The sequence below is a fragment of the Polistes fuscatus genome, unplaced genomic scaffold (assembly GCF_010416935.1).
Source record: "Polistes fuscatus isolate 324 unplaced genomic scaffold, CU_Pfus_HIC Scaffold8, whole genome shotgun sequence".
Taxonomy (NCBI): domain Eukaryota; kingdom Metazoa; phylum Arthropoda; class Insecta; order Hymenoptera; family Vespidae; genus Polistes; species Polistes fuscatus.
Window position 1 is genome coordinate 9,093,782 of NW_025113162.1, and position 16,247 is coordinate 9,110,028.

Genomic DNA, 16,247 nt, shown 5'->3' on the forward strand with positions numbered 1-16,247 from the left:
AATAATACGAGGAGTAGATTCGATAACGAGTTTATCATCATTTTTGCAACAAGTGGATGTAGCGGAAACGCGTGTAGGTAGATAGGTTCCCGCACATAACTACTTACGTACTTACACATATAGCTAAGTGAACATCACCGAAAAGCCATTCTACACGTTAGGTATACATTGTATATTCGACCTTATTCGATCATTATTGTCGATCTAAAAGCGACAATAATCGTTTAGATTTGCCACTTGTCAAATCTACTTTTCATATTTACTAACAATAATATGAAATAGCGACTGATTATAACTTATGCATAGTTATCATTGTCTTGCTATGTCTTTAAAGTTATGTATAATTGTTGCATTTCCTCACATCGGAATTGCTTTTATAATTGCGTTTAACTCGCTTAAATTGAAATCTTTAACGAAAAATTATGCGTGTGCGCGCGCGTTCACAGGGTTAATCGCGTTATATTAATGAGATAATTATATTTAAACGTAATATTAAACATAGCTATTTAGGGATATTTAGTTAAAATCGACGCATGACAGTGACCAGTCCGCTCGCGATTTACTTGCTCGTGTAAATACGAGCAAAAGAAAAGCTATATTCGAGTAAAGGTAAAGTTACATATGTATTTATATAGGAAGGTACGCGCGATATAGGAAAACTCATTCTCACCCTGGTGATAGGAGGAGGGACAGAGAGGGAAGATTTTGCAGCGATCATCGACTTGGAGAACGGCGCAGTCGCCTAGGAACGAACCAAAAGCCGACTCTCTCTCTCTCTCTCTTTTCTCTCTTTCTCTATTCCCGGGTAGAAGCGTCGCTAGCTTCGCGAACTACCACCATCAACTGCCACCGGTAGCGGTAGCAGTGGAGGCGGTGGCGGACGCACCACCACCACCAGCTTCCCATCAATATCACTATCGCCAACAAGGAAAAGCAGTGGTCGTCGTCGCGTGTCCCGCTTTACCACCTCCTCTTCTATTCGGCGGTTGCTCCGCCGATGCCGCAGTACCGACTGCTTGCCGCGGAAGGTGGAAACCTGTGTAACGCAACTACTCTATACGTATATAGATTTTCAATTAGTCAAGTGGGCTGACCAATAAGGAAGAAAATGATGTGCTACCCCGAAGTAGGAAGAAACACCTAAAGTCTTTTATTGGCGATCCTCCGCGTTCCATCCAAATTCGAGAGAACTGGAATCGATCCGAGAAGGTAGCCGAGAAGGTAGCCGAGAAGGTAGCCGAGAAGGTAGCCGAGAAGGTAGCCGAGAAGGTAGCCAAGAAGGTGCCCCAGGAGGTGCCCCAGCAGGTGCCCCAGGAGGTGCCCCAGGAGGTGCCCGAGAAGGTATCCCCGAGAGCTGCCCAAGAGCTGCCCGAGAAGGTGCCCGAGAAGGTGCCTGACCTGGACGCTAATGTCCTCGAAAAGAATAAGAAAAGACGAAAAAGGGAAAGGCCACGTTGGAGCCATGGAAAGAGTAAGAGTATCGTGAAACATTATTTTGTGGAAAAGTCCATGATCGGTTTAACGGCTCACCGACCTGGAGAACGAGAACCACTCGCGAGAGGATGCTGCGCTACGTGGACTCGTTTCGTACGCTCCTACCCTCGAGATTCATTCTTCTCTCCCTATTACACATTTATTCAGGTTTGTTTGCACGTTTTCTCTAATTACTAATTAATCGATCTAATCGATCGTTTATCGTTGAACCATCCTTCCTTTAGATTATTACTATATATGTTTTCGTATATAAATAATTTCAACGATCGAACGATAGACGTTAATATTTATTTTTTTATTCTCACGAAAGATATCAATTGTAATCATACAAAATCTTATTCTGAATAGAAAATGTTGAAAGTTTTTCAAGTTATTTCTTCATGATTGTACATACATGTAAAAGCTTAACATGATACATACAAGAATCGTCGACACACTAAAACACGAAATACGGGTCTGCTTGTAACTTTTTATCTATCATTTACGATAGAAAAGATCGAGACGTCTAAAAAGATCGAAAAGGACGTCATTTAGAGTAGAAAAGCAATAGAATATAATAAAAAAACTGTAAAACGGTTTGCAACGCTCGCGAACAAATTCTTAATTGCTTAGGAGCATTCTAATTCGCTTGGATTTCGATGAAACTTCCTTTATATATATATAATATATTTTATATATTTATATATATATATATATATATATATATATTCCACTTATTTTAATAAAACGATCAAATCTTACTTCAATGTATCTTATTCGATATAACTATATGCAATATCTCTTCTCTTGGACTTGGGTTTCTGTTCTTCTTGATTTGAAAAGGGTTGAAAAGGGAAAAAAAGTGGAAAGTAATAATTTATATACTGTATACATAGGTAAATACTTGCCTATATTATCTGCAATATGCAAGTATATATATTATATTTGAGGAAAATTTATTTGATTACGTGTAATTGAATACACGTTCGTTACAGATATAACGGCCCTTCGTATGACGACGCTACAGATACCGCAACACGTAGTTTTCAACGAAACCATTCGTATGCAGTGCAACTTTAGTCTGGACAACGAACTGCTGTATTCGGTGAAGTGGTACAAAGATGGTCACGAATTTTATCGATACGTTCCAAAGGACGAGCCAATGGTACAAATATTTCCCGTCGCCGGCGTAAATGTGAACGTGCGTTACTATACATAACTATTATGATAAACGCATTATTAAAAGAGTAATATGTTTGATCGGTGCTAATCGCGGATCGACGCGAACGACGAGCATTGCTGCGATAAATATCTTGTTATCGACTTTCAGGCGCATCATTCGACGGAAAAATCCGTCGTTTTAAACAATGTGGATCTTTCCAGTTCCGGAAGGTATCGATGCGAGGTGTCGGCCGAAGCGCCAGCTTTTCAAACCGTTTCCGAGCATGCCGACATGACGGTAGTCGGTGAGTCAACTTCTTCCAAAGATTCTTCTCTTATTTTCTCTCGCGTTTTGCATTCGATCCTCGTCCTTTGTCTTTCGTCTTTTGTCTTTTCAGTCCTACCGGATGAAGGTCCACTAATATCGGGTGGTCGATCGAGATATCAGGTCGGCGACGTCGTCCGTCTAAATTGTACATCCGCGCCCTCGAAGCCAGCTGCTTTATTGACGTGGTTCATTAACGGCGAGCCCGTAAGTCTCCAAAAGCATTCATTTGAAAAAACGCTACTTTTCTCTTTTTACCAAACAACGAAAAACGAAAAACGAAAAACGAAAAGCGAACCACGAATAACGAACAACGAATAACGAACAACGAATATCGAATAACGAATACGATCGCATTGACAGGCCGACGCGCTCTACTTGAAAGGTCCGCATATTACAGCTATCGACGTGAGAGGATTGGAAACAGCTGTTTTAGGTTTGGAATTTCGAGTTGCCAGCAAACACTTTAAAAGAGGCGACATGAAACTTAAATGCTTGGCTACGATAGCCGCTGTTTATCTTCAAAGCAACGAGGAAAGCGTCGAAGGAGACGAACGAATGTTGAAAGCTCCTGTAATGGAGAGCCGCGAGACCAGAGCACAAAGTCATATTCGCAACGATTTGATCAGTGGTAAGAAAAATCTAGCACCTCTTATTATCGATGATTATTAAGGAAACATTATAAGCTCGATATATATTTTAGGATGTTCAGCCAAAGTATTGCTGAAATGGAAAATCCTCCTCCTCTTTAACATAGGAATCGTTTTTATGCGATAATAAAAAAATTCACCGTCAACCTCCAGAGATCCTAGCCCATCGAGGCGCGTCAAGTCGGAAAATATTATATTATAGTAATATAAACTCGACTGCGCCGAGATACATTTGTCATTCTATCGTATCTATCGTATTCAATCTTTGACCCCACACATACCCTTATATCTATTAGTATCATTACAATATATATACTTAATCGCGTGAGCTAATACTTAACTTTGGCTCCGTGCGCGCTTCATCGCGATAAGTGGAAGTAAGTATAATAATATACTTACTTACGTACCTACGTTCTAGGCTCTAAATGTATTAACATGCACGCGTGAAAATTGATGAAAAGAAAAAAAGAAAAAAAAAAAAAGAAAAAAAAAAAAGAGCCATCGATATCCATATATTCTCCTTCGACATATCTAAAGTAAAAATAATTCGTCTTTTCGTACCGCTGTGTTAAACGATGGTCCAAACTAAATCATCGAAATTATAGGTACTTACTTGTGCGTACCTGTAACCTGTAATTATTTTCTTTTCGTGTCAGTTCTTTGTTTTTTTCTATACAAACACCGTATCGATTCTAATTCCTTTATGCAAATCTTACATAATCGAAAAAAAGCAGTTTTTAAATAACCGCATGAGATGTATTATTATATTGAAATCGTTTTATCATTCATCTCGAATAAGAAGAAACACATAGAAATACAAATTAATTGTAAGATAGACGATCTATTGAAATTCGTCTTAAGGATTCATTTGAAAAACGTATAACGTAATAACTTATAATATTGTACTACGTGTCGATCGTACTCTATCGGTTAATATCTTATATGACTTTTTCTATGCGCATTATAATTTATCATTTTGCATTTGGTAATAGCAACACAACAAATGTTACTTACATAATATGTTAGTGAGTAAGTAATGAGAGATAGCAGAAATATGATATTTATATGTGATGTTGTATTGTTTGTTAAAATAAAATAGAAGCGAAATTCCGTAGGTCGATTCCGCTGTTACGTCGCCGTTTTTTTATGCAACGTTTCTTTCGATATTATCTTTTTAAGAACTGAAAAAGTCAAATTCTTCTTTAAGACGAATGAAAAGGTCTTTAGTAATGGAATCGATGTATGATATTGCACATCGTACAAACTCTCCTTTGCTTCTCTCGTACGAAGCAGTTCGTTAATATCCCTATATAGATATATATGTTTTACTTTATAAGTCCTTTACGTGCTTGTACATATGTAAATACTCTTCTTCGTTATTAAAAATTATTCATTATATAATATTTATGCTCTCAATGTATTTCAGTTTATTTGCCTTGATAGATGCATGCATATTGTCGTTGAAAAATCATACATGACATAAGTATCATACATATTTCTATATTAGAATGAACGATTCGAAGAATTTATTGTTAATAACGTATGATATCAAAATCAAGGATTAAAAAATGTTTTTCCCCTTAAATTTTGCATACACGTTATCTTTTTTTTCCTTTGAATGTCATACAATGATAGCGCGCATACTGTTCTTCAAATTGTTAGCTTTTCCATCATATTTAATTTGCAATATGCAACTGGTCCTTGCATAAGAATGTTTTCAGTTACAGTGAAAGAGAGAGAGAGAGAGAGAGAGAGAGAGAGAGAAAGAGAATAAGAGATAAATGAGGAGAAGAAAGAAAGAAGAGAGACAATAAAAAATAACATATTTTTTATTATAATGAATTTAATTTTCTCGGATGTCATTTTCCATCATAAATGCCATAAACGCCATCTTTGCTATGTTACAGAAACGTCGTAGTCGTTAACTTAGACTACGCTAATATCTTTAGCTGCGTGTGTAATACTTACTAGACATATTGAAATATATAAGATCAAAATTAACTAAATTCTAAAATTGTTTAATAATTATTAAAATAATTTTTTTTAGTTATATTACTGACATTAATGTACATACATTTATACATTTGCACAAGTTCGTAACGCGCGCATGCGCAATTATATGCATGCTTCAGTATGAAAAATGTCAGATATCGAATACAACCAAATTCGATAGGTTAGAAAATTGTGCATACTATTAACGAGTATCGACATCGTAAAAAAGGAGAAAGAGAAAAAGAGAGATACATAGATAGATAGATAGATAGAGAAAGAGAGAGAGAGAGAGAGAGAGAGAGAGGGAGAAAGTGTGAGTGAATGTAGGAGAAGGTGAACATGAATTTGTATCTTTCAAATAAAATAAATTCTTTTTATCTATAGTACATCAAAACACAATCGTATAATTAATAGAATTATTAATAGCGACAAGAAGATAAACTAATAAGGTGGAAAATATGATGGCAGAAAATTTAGCTAAAACTTTTGCAGTAGAAGATTTCAATGCGGAAAAATGTAAGGGATTTATTTTCCAAAACTATATTTCTATTTTACTTTTATCTATCTTTTTTTTATATTAATTATGTTTTATTTATAATTATATTACTGTGTATTTAATAATGATGCATGTTTAACATTCATTAATAATATATTTTCAGTTGTTAAGGATCTCAGCGCACAATGTATTGGCGCAGATGAACTTAGACAACAACGTGCAAAAATTCAAGAACTTGCCAATAATACTTCTGCTTTGCTGAAGCGCAATGTCTATCAAAATTATATGCAATTTATAGAAACAGCAAAAGAAATTTCTCATTTAGAAAGTGAAATGTATCAGTTGTCGCAATTGTTAAGCGAGCAACGTTCTTTATTAAGCACACTTGGCTCAACGAGAACTACTGGCCTTATATTCGAAGATCTATCAGAAACCCAACAAGACAATAACAATGATAATATTACCAAGGAGCAGGAGCAAAAGCAAAAACTGATTCAACTGCTTGAAAATGTAGAAGGAGCAATGGTTAGTTTTATATTAATGTCATTAAAAATATGAATAAATCTATATGAGTATTGTAATTATTTTATTCGTTACAGAATTTAGCAGAAATTGCTGGTCGTGTTTGTTTGCACGAAGGTTCTCTTCTAGAATTAGATCCAGTAGATGGGATGCCATTGAAAAGAATTCATGCTTATTTATTCAACGACGTATTAATGATAGCCTCTTGGTTAGCTAATGGTGGCAAAAGGGGCCCACCAAGATACAAGATGCAAGCTGTCTATAATTTACAAAGTTTAGCTGTTGTCAATATTAGAGATCTGGGTACAGTGAAATTGGCATTTAAACTACTTGCCTTTCCAGATACTAGGGTATTTCAGTGTGCAACTGCCACAAGTAAAGTTAGTGTGTAATACGAGAATTATACTTATTTATTAAACTGAAGGAATTACAGGAGATTATCTATTGCAGAAGGAATGGTTGGACAAATGTGAACAAGCAAAAAGAGCCAAGTTGGCGCAAGAAAATGGTAGTAACGATGCAGATAAGAATACAAATTCTAAGGAAAAACAAGCTATACCATCGCGCTCTATGTCTTTGGAATCAAATACATTAGGTTAGTTTTTATTATGATTTATATAATGTTTCATAATAAAAGTGAGAAATGTGTCCACGTGTGTATCTATTCTGTTTACTTATATTAGATATACGATCATACGTGTTCTTCTCTTTTTGTAGGTATAGACGATGAAGAGGAGTTGGAATATCACGAGCCTCCACCCGAATGGATGTTAGAAGTAGCTGAGGATTTAGATTCTTGTATAGCACAACGTCACTTTGAAGATGCTTATAGTCTTTTAGAAAGAGCTAGGACATATTTAAAAGATACGACAATGACACCTCTTTTATTGGAAATTAAAACAAAAGTTAATGAGAGAGGACGCGCTCTCATCGATGTTTTAATCAAAGAACTTGAACTGAGTTCAAAGTCGAAATCGCTACAAGGTGGTGGTTTACGAAGCGCACGGCGCATAGTCAGACTTTTAATACAATTAAATCGCAGCGCTCAAGGATGTAAGTTGTATCTAAGATTATGTAGTGCTATGCTGGAAGCAAGGATTAAAAGAGTTAAGAGAGAAGGTGCCATTGTGCCTTATATACGACAAATTAGTGCAATTGCTTTCAGTAATATAGCAGAAATGGCTAAAGAATTTTTAAAGCTTTTTCCACAGTCTACAAATTGTACCTCGGGTAAGTCATAACGATCATTTATAATTCTTATGTAATATTATCGTCGATTGATTTTAATTTACTTGTCTAGGCTTAGTAGTATGGTGTAGTCAAGAAATCAAATACTTGACGTCGCACTTGACTAGTCTGCTATTCATCCCGCAAGTATCATTAAGCGTTTTAGCAGAATGTATCGTTGCTGTTAGAAGTCACTGCGACCAGGTAAATACAAATTGTATTATTTTTTTATGATAAAGAATTTGCAGATTTATCGTCAGGTGGAGTGATTATTTATAATTCATTAGTCTTAATATCTTGTATAATTCTATAGCTAACGCAGCTAGGCATGGATTTTCGTTATCAACTAGATGGTCAGCTTAGGTCCCCTTTATCTGAAGTTATACTAGTCACTAGCGAAAATTACATCGATACATTCGAGGCCCATGCTGTAAAGGATATATGGAGCCCGACAAATTTGCAAAATAGTCAAAATCTTCGAAATTTGTTATTGGAATTGGATAATCTTAGTATCGGTGTACCACAAGCTTATTTAACGAATGATTTTTGGATCGCATTAACCAGTAATACGCTAGAATTTTCCAAATTATGCATTAATTTTATCGAGAATTGTCTTAGCATTGCTACTCCGGAACTTATGCAGACAATCGATACTGCTCTTTTATCATTGATAGGAAAAGAAGTACAACATTTAACGAGGTCTCTTAAAAATCCAAAATTAAAACAAGAGGTAATGTAATGCTTATCAAATCTATGCGCAAATCATTTAACATTAATTTTATTTTTTTATTCTATATTTCAGAGGCAAATTATACAAGATAACGCGGCTTATATTAGAGATGTAATTGTCAATAGAATTCTGGAGTTATACGAAAGTGCAACAAATCAGAAGTTTACTAAACTTTTAGTACTAAAGGAACAAATTGTGTTCGAACCAATTTCTCCAGTGAAACCTAAAGCCGCACCTAGGACTTCTGTATCTAAATACTCATCCACTGAATATATTTAAATGATGCATCATTGAAAACAATATTAACGCTGTGCAAAAAATATTTTCATACAACTGAAAGATTGTATAATGTACATAAATACACTGTATATAAATAATATCTATATAGATATAAATTATATATATATATATATGTTAACTTTAATAATTTAATATATTCAAACACGTAGCACTGCCTATTATTACAATATATATTCATGGAAAATTTTGCATTAAAATTATTAAGCCTCTATACTTATAATACGTATAAAAAAAAAAAGAAAAAAGAAAAAATAGTTTACGTGATTTGTCAGAACAATAATCCGATAAACGTTTAATATATACGGGAGACACAAATTTATGATCTCTGTGACAACCAGGCAATCAGATATATACAAGAGGAATAAAAACGTAACTAAATTTTTATAAATTGAAACAATATAATTATAAACTACATCACGTTTCTTCATTTTTTACCGTCAGTTGGGATATTATTTGTTTCTAATTTTCTTCTCTTTGCACGTATGTCTGCTAACGTTTGTTCTATACTTCGTTGATCCTTTTTATTCTCGCTAGGTACTATAAAATATGCATTTATCGTACAATATGACACATATTATTTAAGTTATGGGCGTTTTGATAACCAATGATGCTACTTACCACAACCATAGTTGCTATTAGCTTCCGTTTTTCTAGCAGCCTCCAAAGCTGCCTCTTTTCCAATTATATGCTGATATTTGTCTTTATAGTAACTATTTGGAACAAAATTATCTTTTTGTTTCTTCGAGTTTAATGACTCTTCTTCCTCTTTTACTTGCTTTTCCCTTTCTTCTTGTATTCTTTTTGCTACTTCCTCGTTCCACTCTTCCCCCTTTCGGAGAGTATTCAATTGATCCTCGGAAGGAGCATGTTCCCTTTTGAAAATCATAATGTAACGATCAATGCCTTCTTCCCCGAATGAATATGCCCAAACATTAGCAACTTCAGCAACGTCGTGTCTAATAGAGATACATGTTAAAATGCATTAACAATAAAAATATTCAAAATGCATTAACAATATCATAGTCTAAATGTTATTTCTTTATATACATTATACTTCTGTGAATCTGATCCATGGGAAGAAATTTGTATTCCTTAGCAGTGTCATCTTGAAGAAACTTGTTTATTTTTTCTTCCACCTATGATTTCAATCAGAAAATCATTTCAATTCAGAGAAATAGTTAATTAATAACATACAGCAACAACATACAATTGAATTAATAACATACAGATAACATACAGTTCTTCTTACAACGATTTTACCTTTTTTCGAAAACTCTTCAGCCTTTCGGATTCTGCTTTTTGGTGCTTTTGATACTCCTCTTGTTGTTCTGCGTAATATGAAACGGTTAAATCCTTAATGGTAAATCACTTAATCACAACGTGAATGCACACAGTAAGGTTAAATATCAACTGACTTTTTATTAATGCCTTTTGCCTGTTGCTCGTTGTAGGTGGTTTTTCCATAGAGTTCAGAATAGATCCTAACAAATCCATCTTTCACGGAGATCTAAAATATTATTTTTCTACTAAATATTATTCAACGACGATCAAATATTTTTCTTCATTTATATTAAAGCAAATAAAATCTAATCAAAAAGTCAAATTGTATATGTACTCCAATAATGTGTATTATTGGACATAGGTGCGCTAGCATCGCGACAACTTATTCTTCGCGGCTCATACAAATTGCCTACTCAATTCATTTCATTCTTTATTGCATTTTTTGCGCTTAATAATCTAATTGATATGCATATAATTCAATTATATTTTGCTTATCTATGTATATAAAAAGGAGTGTACTTTAATTTAATATAAGAGTCTTAAAAATCCACTAACTCTTAGTATAAAAGATATTTGACCGAAATTTTCAAAGAAATGGCCAAGGTGCACACTTTACAGCATTGCATTCTCTGACATTTTCTGCACTTTACATGACAAAATTTTTTTACACTTTATTGTGTGTATAAAACGAATAATACATCTAATAAATACAATTTAGAATTGTAACAATTTTATTTTTGCATTTTTATGTAATTATTTACCTGTCCCTGCGGAGTTATAACTCGGAGAGTATTATTTACTATTTAAGGTACACGTATCTTGTTAATATTTAAAAAATAACTAAATGAATAAAGACAATATGCACTATAAACCTTATCACAACAAACAGACAAATATCGAGATAATAAATAATTATGAAACTATTAATTATAACGTAATTAGCTTCTGTATATGAAATGGATAAATGGAACCAAGGAAAGGAGAGTTAAAGAATATGATATTAATTAGGGATTTAAAAGAAACTAATTACTATTATAATTTTTATTATAAGCGGTCTTTGGCTAGATTTTACTTGCAATAGAATGTTTAGCATATAAATATGATAAACATTATATTGAAAGTAAAACACCATTGCCCGGGTCTAACCACGAGGAGTTCACCGCTTCCGAATACCCGGGATGTACATCCTGAAGATGTCCACATCAGAAAAAATGAAACGAGAGAAAATTATTTAATTGAGAACGTTTTTTAAGAAACATAACTCATAGGCCCCACCATAAAAATTTCACCTATTCGGTAGTAAAACGTTTACATGTCGAAATCTAACAAAGCAAAGATTAAATAACAATGTAAGTTATCGGTAAATTTTATAAAAATATATCCAAATTATTTTCTATTTAAAATACGTTAATAGGTAATGTAATATTTCAACCAATACCAGACAGAAGTACATAGAAGCTCACAAGTCCACTTTTCGCGTAACCACATTACTCTTAGTTACTAATCTGACCATCAATGGGCGATAGTAGATACTTAAGGCGATGACGATACAATACTATAAAAGAATGTATATTCTTTGATAGTATATATGATAGTATATGACATATACTTTGATAGTATATAGTATATTTATATTGTAATATAGAATTTTATATAATTATATTTAATTTTTAATATATAAATATGTGTGTGCCTTCAGAAATGCATTTATATATATATTTTAAAATGAAGCAATTTAAGACACTCAAATAAAAAAGAATCCAGAAGGTTTGATGATAAATCCAACGATGATTACCTGTAACAAAAAGCAAACTATATTAGTCATACAGTCAAGTGATACAATAGCCTAACATGAGTGGTCCAATTCGCAGATGCACTTTTCAATTGAATCCTTTATTTACTTTTTATCAAATCTCTAATTACCGTTGCAATAAAATTAAATTTAAACGCGTGATTTTACATTTATATAAAATAAATAAAAATAAAGAAATAGGAAAAATAAGAATACTATGTTACTAAAAAAGTAATATCTATTAATTATTATGAAATACTTTTAAACTGCATTATATAGAAAAGAAAAATTGCAAATTTAATAAAATACGATCAAAGTGAAAAATTTAAAAGATGAAACAAGAAAAGAGAAATTACTGTAATATTTACCGAACGTTATTTAAACTTCAAAATTTAATAATACAAAAATTTTAATATTTCTGACTGTAACTAAACACATATGCATCTTTTGGACGATATGGCACACAGATTTGATGTGCCAAGGAGATGGAATGGTCCATCATCTCCGATTACAATTACAAATTAATGACGAGCAAATAAATAATACAATAGAATATAAAATATGACTAAAGAGCTATTTTCGAAAAGTTCGAACTTATTGTTGAACCTTTGAAAATAACTTAATAGTCTATGTAGTTGCCCTCTTGAGCCACAATTAAGTGGGGGCCTCTTCGGCCTTAGCCTCTTCTTTCTTCATCCCTGAAAACTGCATTGGACATTTTCAACGTGCAAGAAAGATAAGATATCTCATATCTTTTTTTGCAAATTAACTTTTATTTCGTTATGATTCTAATATGGAATTATGAAAAAATTAATTTATATTTAATGCTCAAGCAATTATATTCAAGCTCGTATAACCATGGATGAACTTAGAGTTCATTGCATAATATTACACGAGCACAATTAATCAAACGTCCAAGCAGATAATTTCCCTCGATGACCTAATAACACGTCGCACTTTTAATATCAAATAACAAAATTCAATTGAAATTTAATAATGCAACAAATGTAATGCATTTTCTTGCAATATTTTCATTTCATTCATTTGTTATATTGAACTATATCAAATATTTTTCATTACAAGAGAAAATCGCTATTGTGCGAAGTGCTAATATTATATTACTTAAAATTAAGTATCAAATTCATCAAAGGCTTTGCCAATTTGATTCGACTCTATCTCGTTCGAGATAGAATCGAATAAGAAATGAATCTTCCAAATGGTTGCAAATGCCTCTATAAATTATGATACATACTAAAGATTACAGAAGAGTCACAAAATAGAATTACAAAACAAGCATAATAGAATGAGATGATAAAATTTTGCAACAATTCTGTATAAACCAGGAGGCGGAATTTCCACTCCGGAGTGAAAGTAAGCCTAGTGCCTTTCCTGGGTCCTACCTACTTAAAATTAAAGTTTTCACATTCGCTCAAAGAAGTATGCTACCTGTCTGCCAATTACCCGTATTTAAAAAGAGCAAATACACATACGTACCCACCAACTCACTCCACGATTCTCTCACATACCACCAGGGTGCAAAAGCCTAAACTAGAGAGCATGCCCCGGGGCACCTCCGACACCCTAGTTCAACCACGTTTTCTAAACTTATATGCTAAAGGGTATACGTACTGATTGCTGTAATCGTCTGCCAAGGCTAGTGATTATTGCATAAAAAACTACAGCAAAAATACAAGTATACACTAGTATATATGCATACTAGTAATATACGAGTATATCAAAGTTTCCACAAATAAATGCGGTAACTCTACTATGCAAAACGATTGTTAAAAAAAAAAAAAGAAAAAAAGTTTGTATCGTACACGTGACTCTACAAGTTATTTTTATTCAATAACTTAAAAAAATAATAAGCGCGGTATTACGTGTCGCGAAACGATGTACAATGCACACACCTAAACGCACACACAGGTGCAACGTACACCGTGCAATCACTAGCACAATGACAGCCGCCAATAGGGGAAAAAACTTAAAACTAAACCTATACCAACTGTTTCTCACCCATACGAGTAGCACCTGGGCACACGTATAGATGAGAACGCAGAAAGTATAGGGGGGAGAAACGGGAGATTAGTACATTAGAAGCTGAAAATCCTGATCTAAAAATATGATTAAAAACACATATATACATAACATATAAATATACATTTTATAAAAATTCATCTAAGCGACTAAGGACTCTACAATTTTTTTAATAAATAATGACTTTGAATATCTTTTAATATATTTTAATATATTTAAAAACCTCGGACGACTCCTTTCATTAAGTTGGCTGTTCTAATAAAAGAACTGGGCTTTGAGCCACCACTTAACTGCTAGAATCTATCCGTCGCGAATGAGTTTGTCTTCTTGCTCATTTATTGTAATATCGAAGTATCGATATATCAAAATTAATCGCGATTAGATAAACTAAGTACGAAGCAATGCATGTAAGACATTTATTACATGCTTTTCTGGACGAAAACGAGTAAATAAATGCTCGATTTCATCACTACTAACCACGAACAAAACACGTAATAAAAAAGAAAGTGCATTAATTGATTGCACTGTTAATTAAATGAATTTAACCGATGAGACAAGAAAACCTATCCTGAACTAATACAAAATATACAATACAATATACAATATAATATACAATTTTCATGAGTAACTCCTAGAAAGGAATTACTCATGTGCTCGTCACTAATTTTTTAAATAATTACAACCAGTAACTCGTGCCGATTAGGACCTTTCATCCTCGACATGATTGAGCACCGGAGGGACTTTAAATTTTAACTCACGGCATAAGAAGTTCTACGATGGCTCCAAAAACACTCCTACTTGCAGCAAGTATTGTAGAATGCAAGTATCGAAGATCCATCGAAGATCCATCGAAGATCCATCGAAGATCCATCGAAGATCCATCGAAGATCCATCGAAGATCCATCGAAGATCCATCGAAGAATTCATTCCACATCTTTGATAAGGTAGAAAGTCCGTCGTCATATCTGTAAAATAAAATAGAACAAAACGATAAGTTATTTGCATATAATCCAAAATCATATAAAATAAAATCGAATAAAATGTAAATAAAAATAGATACTTACAATGCATTCCAATGGGATGAAATTCAATTGCACCATGGCGATGCACCTCGCGTGAATCTAAAAACGCGGTATAAACGAAAATAAGAAACTATAGATGAGTTTCTTATCGCGAAACCGAAATTTTATTATACGTCGAACAACACTGATTCTAATTCGCGTTGATTTTAATTTACTATACGCCCGATCACTGATTCTACACAACTAATTCAAAGACTGCTTTGCACACAGTCAATGCAAGTAGAAAAATCTTCATTGATGCACTGATTCTAATACGCGAACAGTCTGTGCGACTGTTTAAAGATAAAAATACAACTTTACTCGAACAAACTCTAATGCAATTACTGCATTGGTCGCAGTTAATTTAATATATAAATTTCAAAAATAGTTCGCGAACGCGACGGAATTGAAAGAAAACGAACGAACGTGCTTCTAATCCGTGATTTTAATATATTTAACGATACAACACTCCCGTTATTGCTTCGCGCACGATAGCAATGCACGAACACTTGCAACACTTCCACAAACACAATTCAACAACACTTCCAACACTGATATATTCCCATGATGATCTGAAACAGAAATAAAAACAAAATTATAAATATCATTGTTGTAAGTAAAAAAATTATTATAATTATTGGAAAAGTGTTTAAAATAAAAATTGACTTACGTTTATTCTTCATTGATGAATGCACGATGGGTATCCTACCCTTAGGATGACGATGAGCACACGTTTAAACCGAATAAAAGAAACTTACGGAGTTTCTTAACCGAGCAAACGAAACTTTAACATGCGACGATCAACACTGACTTTACTTTCCGATTCTTTTGTATTTTATTTTTACGATGCAACACACGAGTACCTCATTGCCTACGCGCTCGATTGCAATGATGTTCTGAAACAGAAAAAGAAAAAGAACAATTAATATCATCGTCGTAATAAAAAACCATTAAAGTTATCATAGAAACGTTTAATAGGAAAATATATTTACTTTTAGTCTTCATTGATGACTGCAGGATGGGTATCCTACCCTTAGGATGACGATGAATAAAATAAATTAAAGAAAACTCTGAAAAGCTGAAACATACTAAAAAGATTATAGAACAATAATCCTGTGAATCATTCCTGAAGGCATTGCACACTTTTAAAGATTTTTCATAAAGAATCAATATAAAATTCAAGCAATATCAGTAAAAATT

The 16,247-nt window shown here is 33.3% G+C and overlaps 3 protein-coding genes across 3 annotated transcripts; 2 read left to right on the forward strand and 1 right to left on the reverse strand.

The window, feature by feature from the left end:
- The first annotated feature begins 833 nt into the window (after window positions 1–833).
- On the forward strand, window positions 834–5,012 carry LOC122525048 (cell adhesion molecule 2-like). Its single transcript, XM_043647606.1, has 6 exons — window positions 834–1,641; window positions 2,469–2,674; window positions 2,804–2,939; window positions 3,033–3,166; window positions 3,323–3,590; window positions 3,663–5,012. The coding sequence occupies exons 1-6, from the start codon at window positions 1,563–1,565 to the stop codon at window positions 3,734–3,736; spliced, it is 897 nt and encodes a 298-aa protein (XP_043503541.1). The 5' UTR covers window positions 834–1,562; the 3' UTR covers window positions 3,737–5,012.
- A 683-nt stretch (window positions 5,013–5,695) lies between these two features.
- Window positions 5,696–8,876, forward strand: LOC122525041 (exocyst complex component 8). Its single transcript, XM_043647589.1, has 8 exons — window positions 5,696–6,117; window positions 6,261–6,622; window positions 6,697–6,999; window positions 7,070–7,214; window positions 7,337–7,849; window positions 7,920–8,050; window positions 8,160–8,576; window positions 8,649–8,876. The coding sequence occupies exons 1-8, from the start codon at window positions 6,060–6,062 to the stop codon at window positions 8,853–8,855; spliced, it is 2,136 nt and encodes a 711-aa protein (XP_043503524.1). The 5' UTR covers window positions 5,696–6,059; the 3' UTR covers window positions 8,856–8,876.
- A 264-nt stretch (window positions 8,877–9,140) lies between these two features.
- On the reverse strand, window positions 9,141–10,692 carry LOC122524857 (sperm-associated antigen 7 homolog; the record flags this gene model as incomplete). The annotated part of the gene is given in 5 exon segments (XM_043647344.1): window positions 9,141–9,413; window positions 9,495–9,832; window positions 9,924–10,012; window positions 10,137–10,204; window positions 10,292–10,692. Coding segments are annotated over 5 exon segments (687 nt in total). The 3' UTR covers window positions 9,141–9,300.
- Between the last annotated feature and the right edge of the window lie 5,555 nt (window positions 10,693–16,247).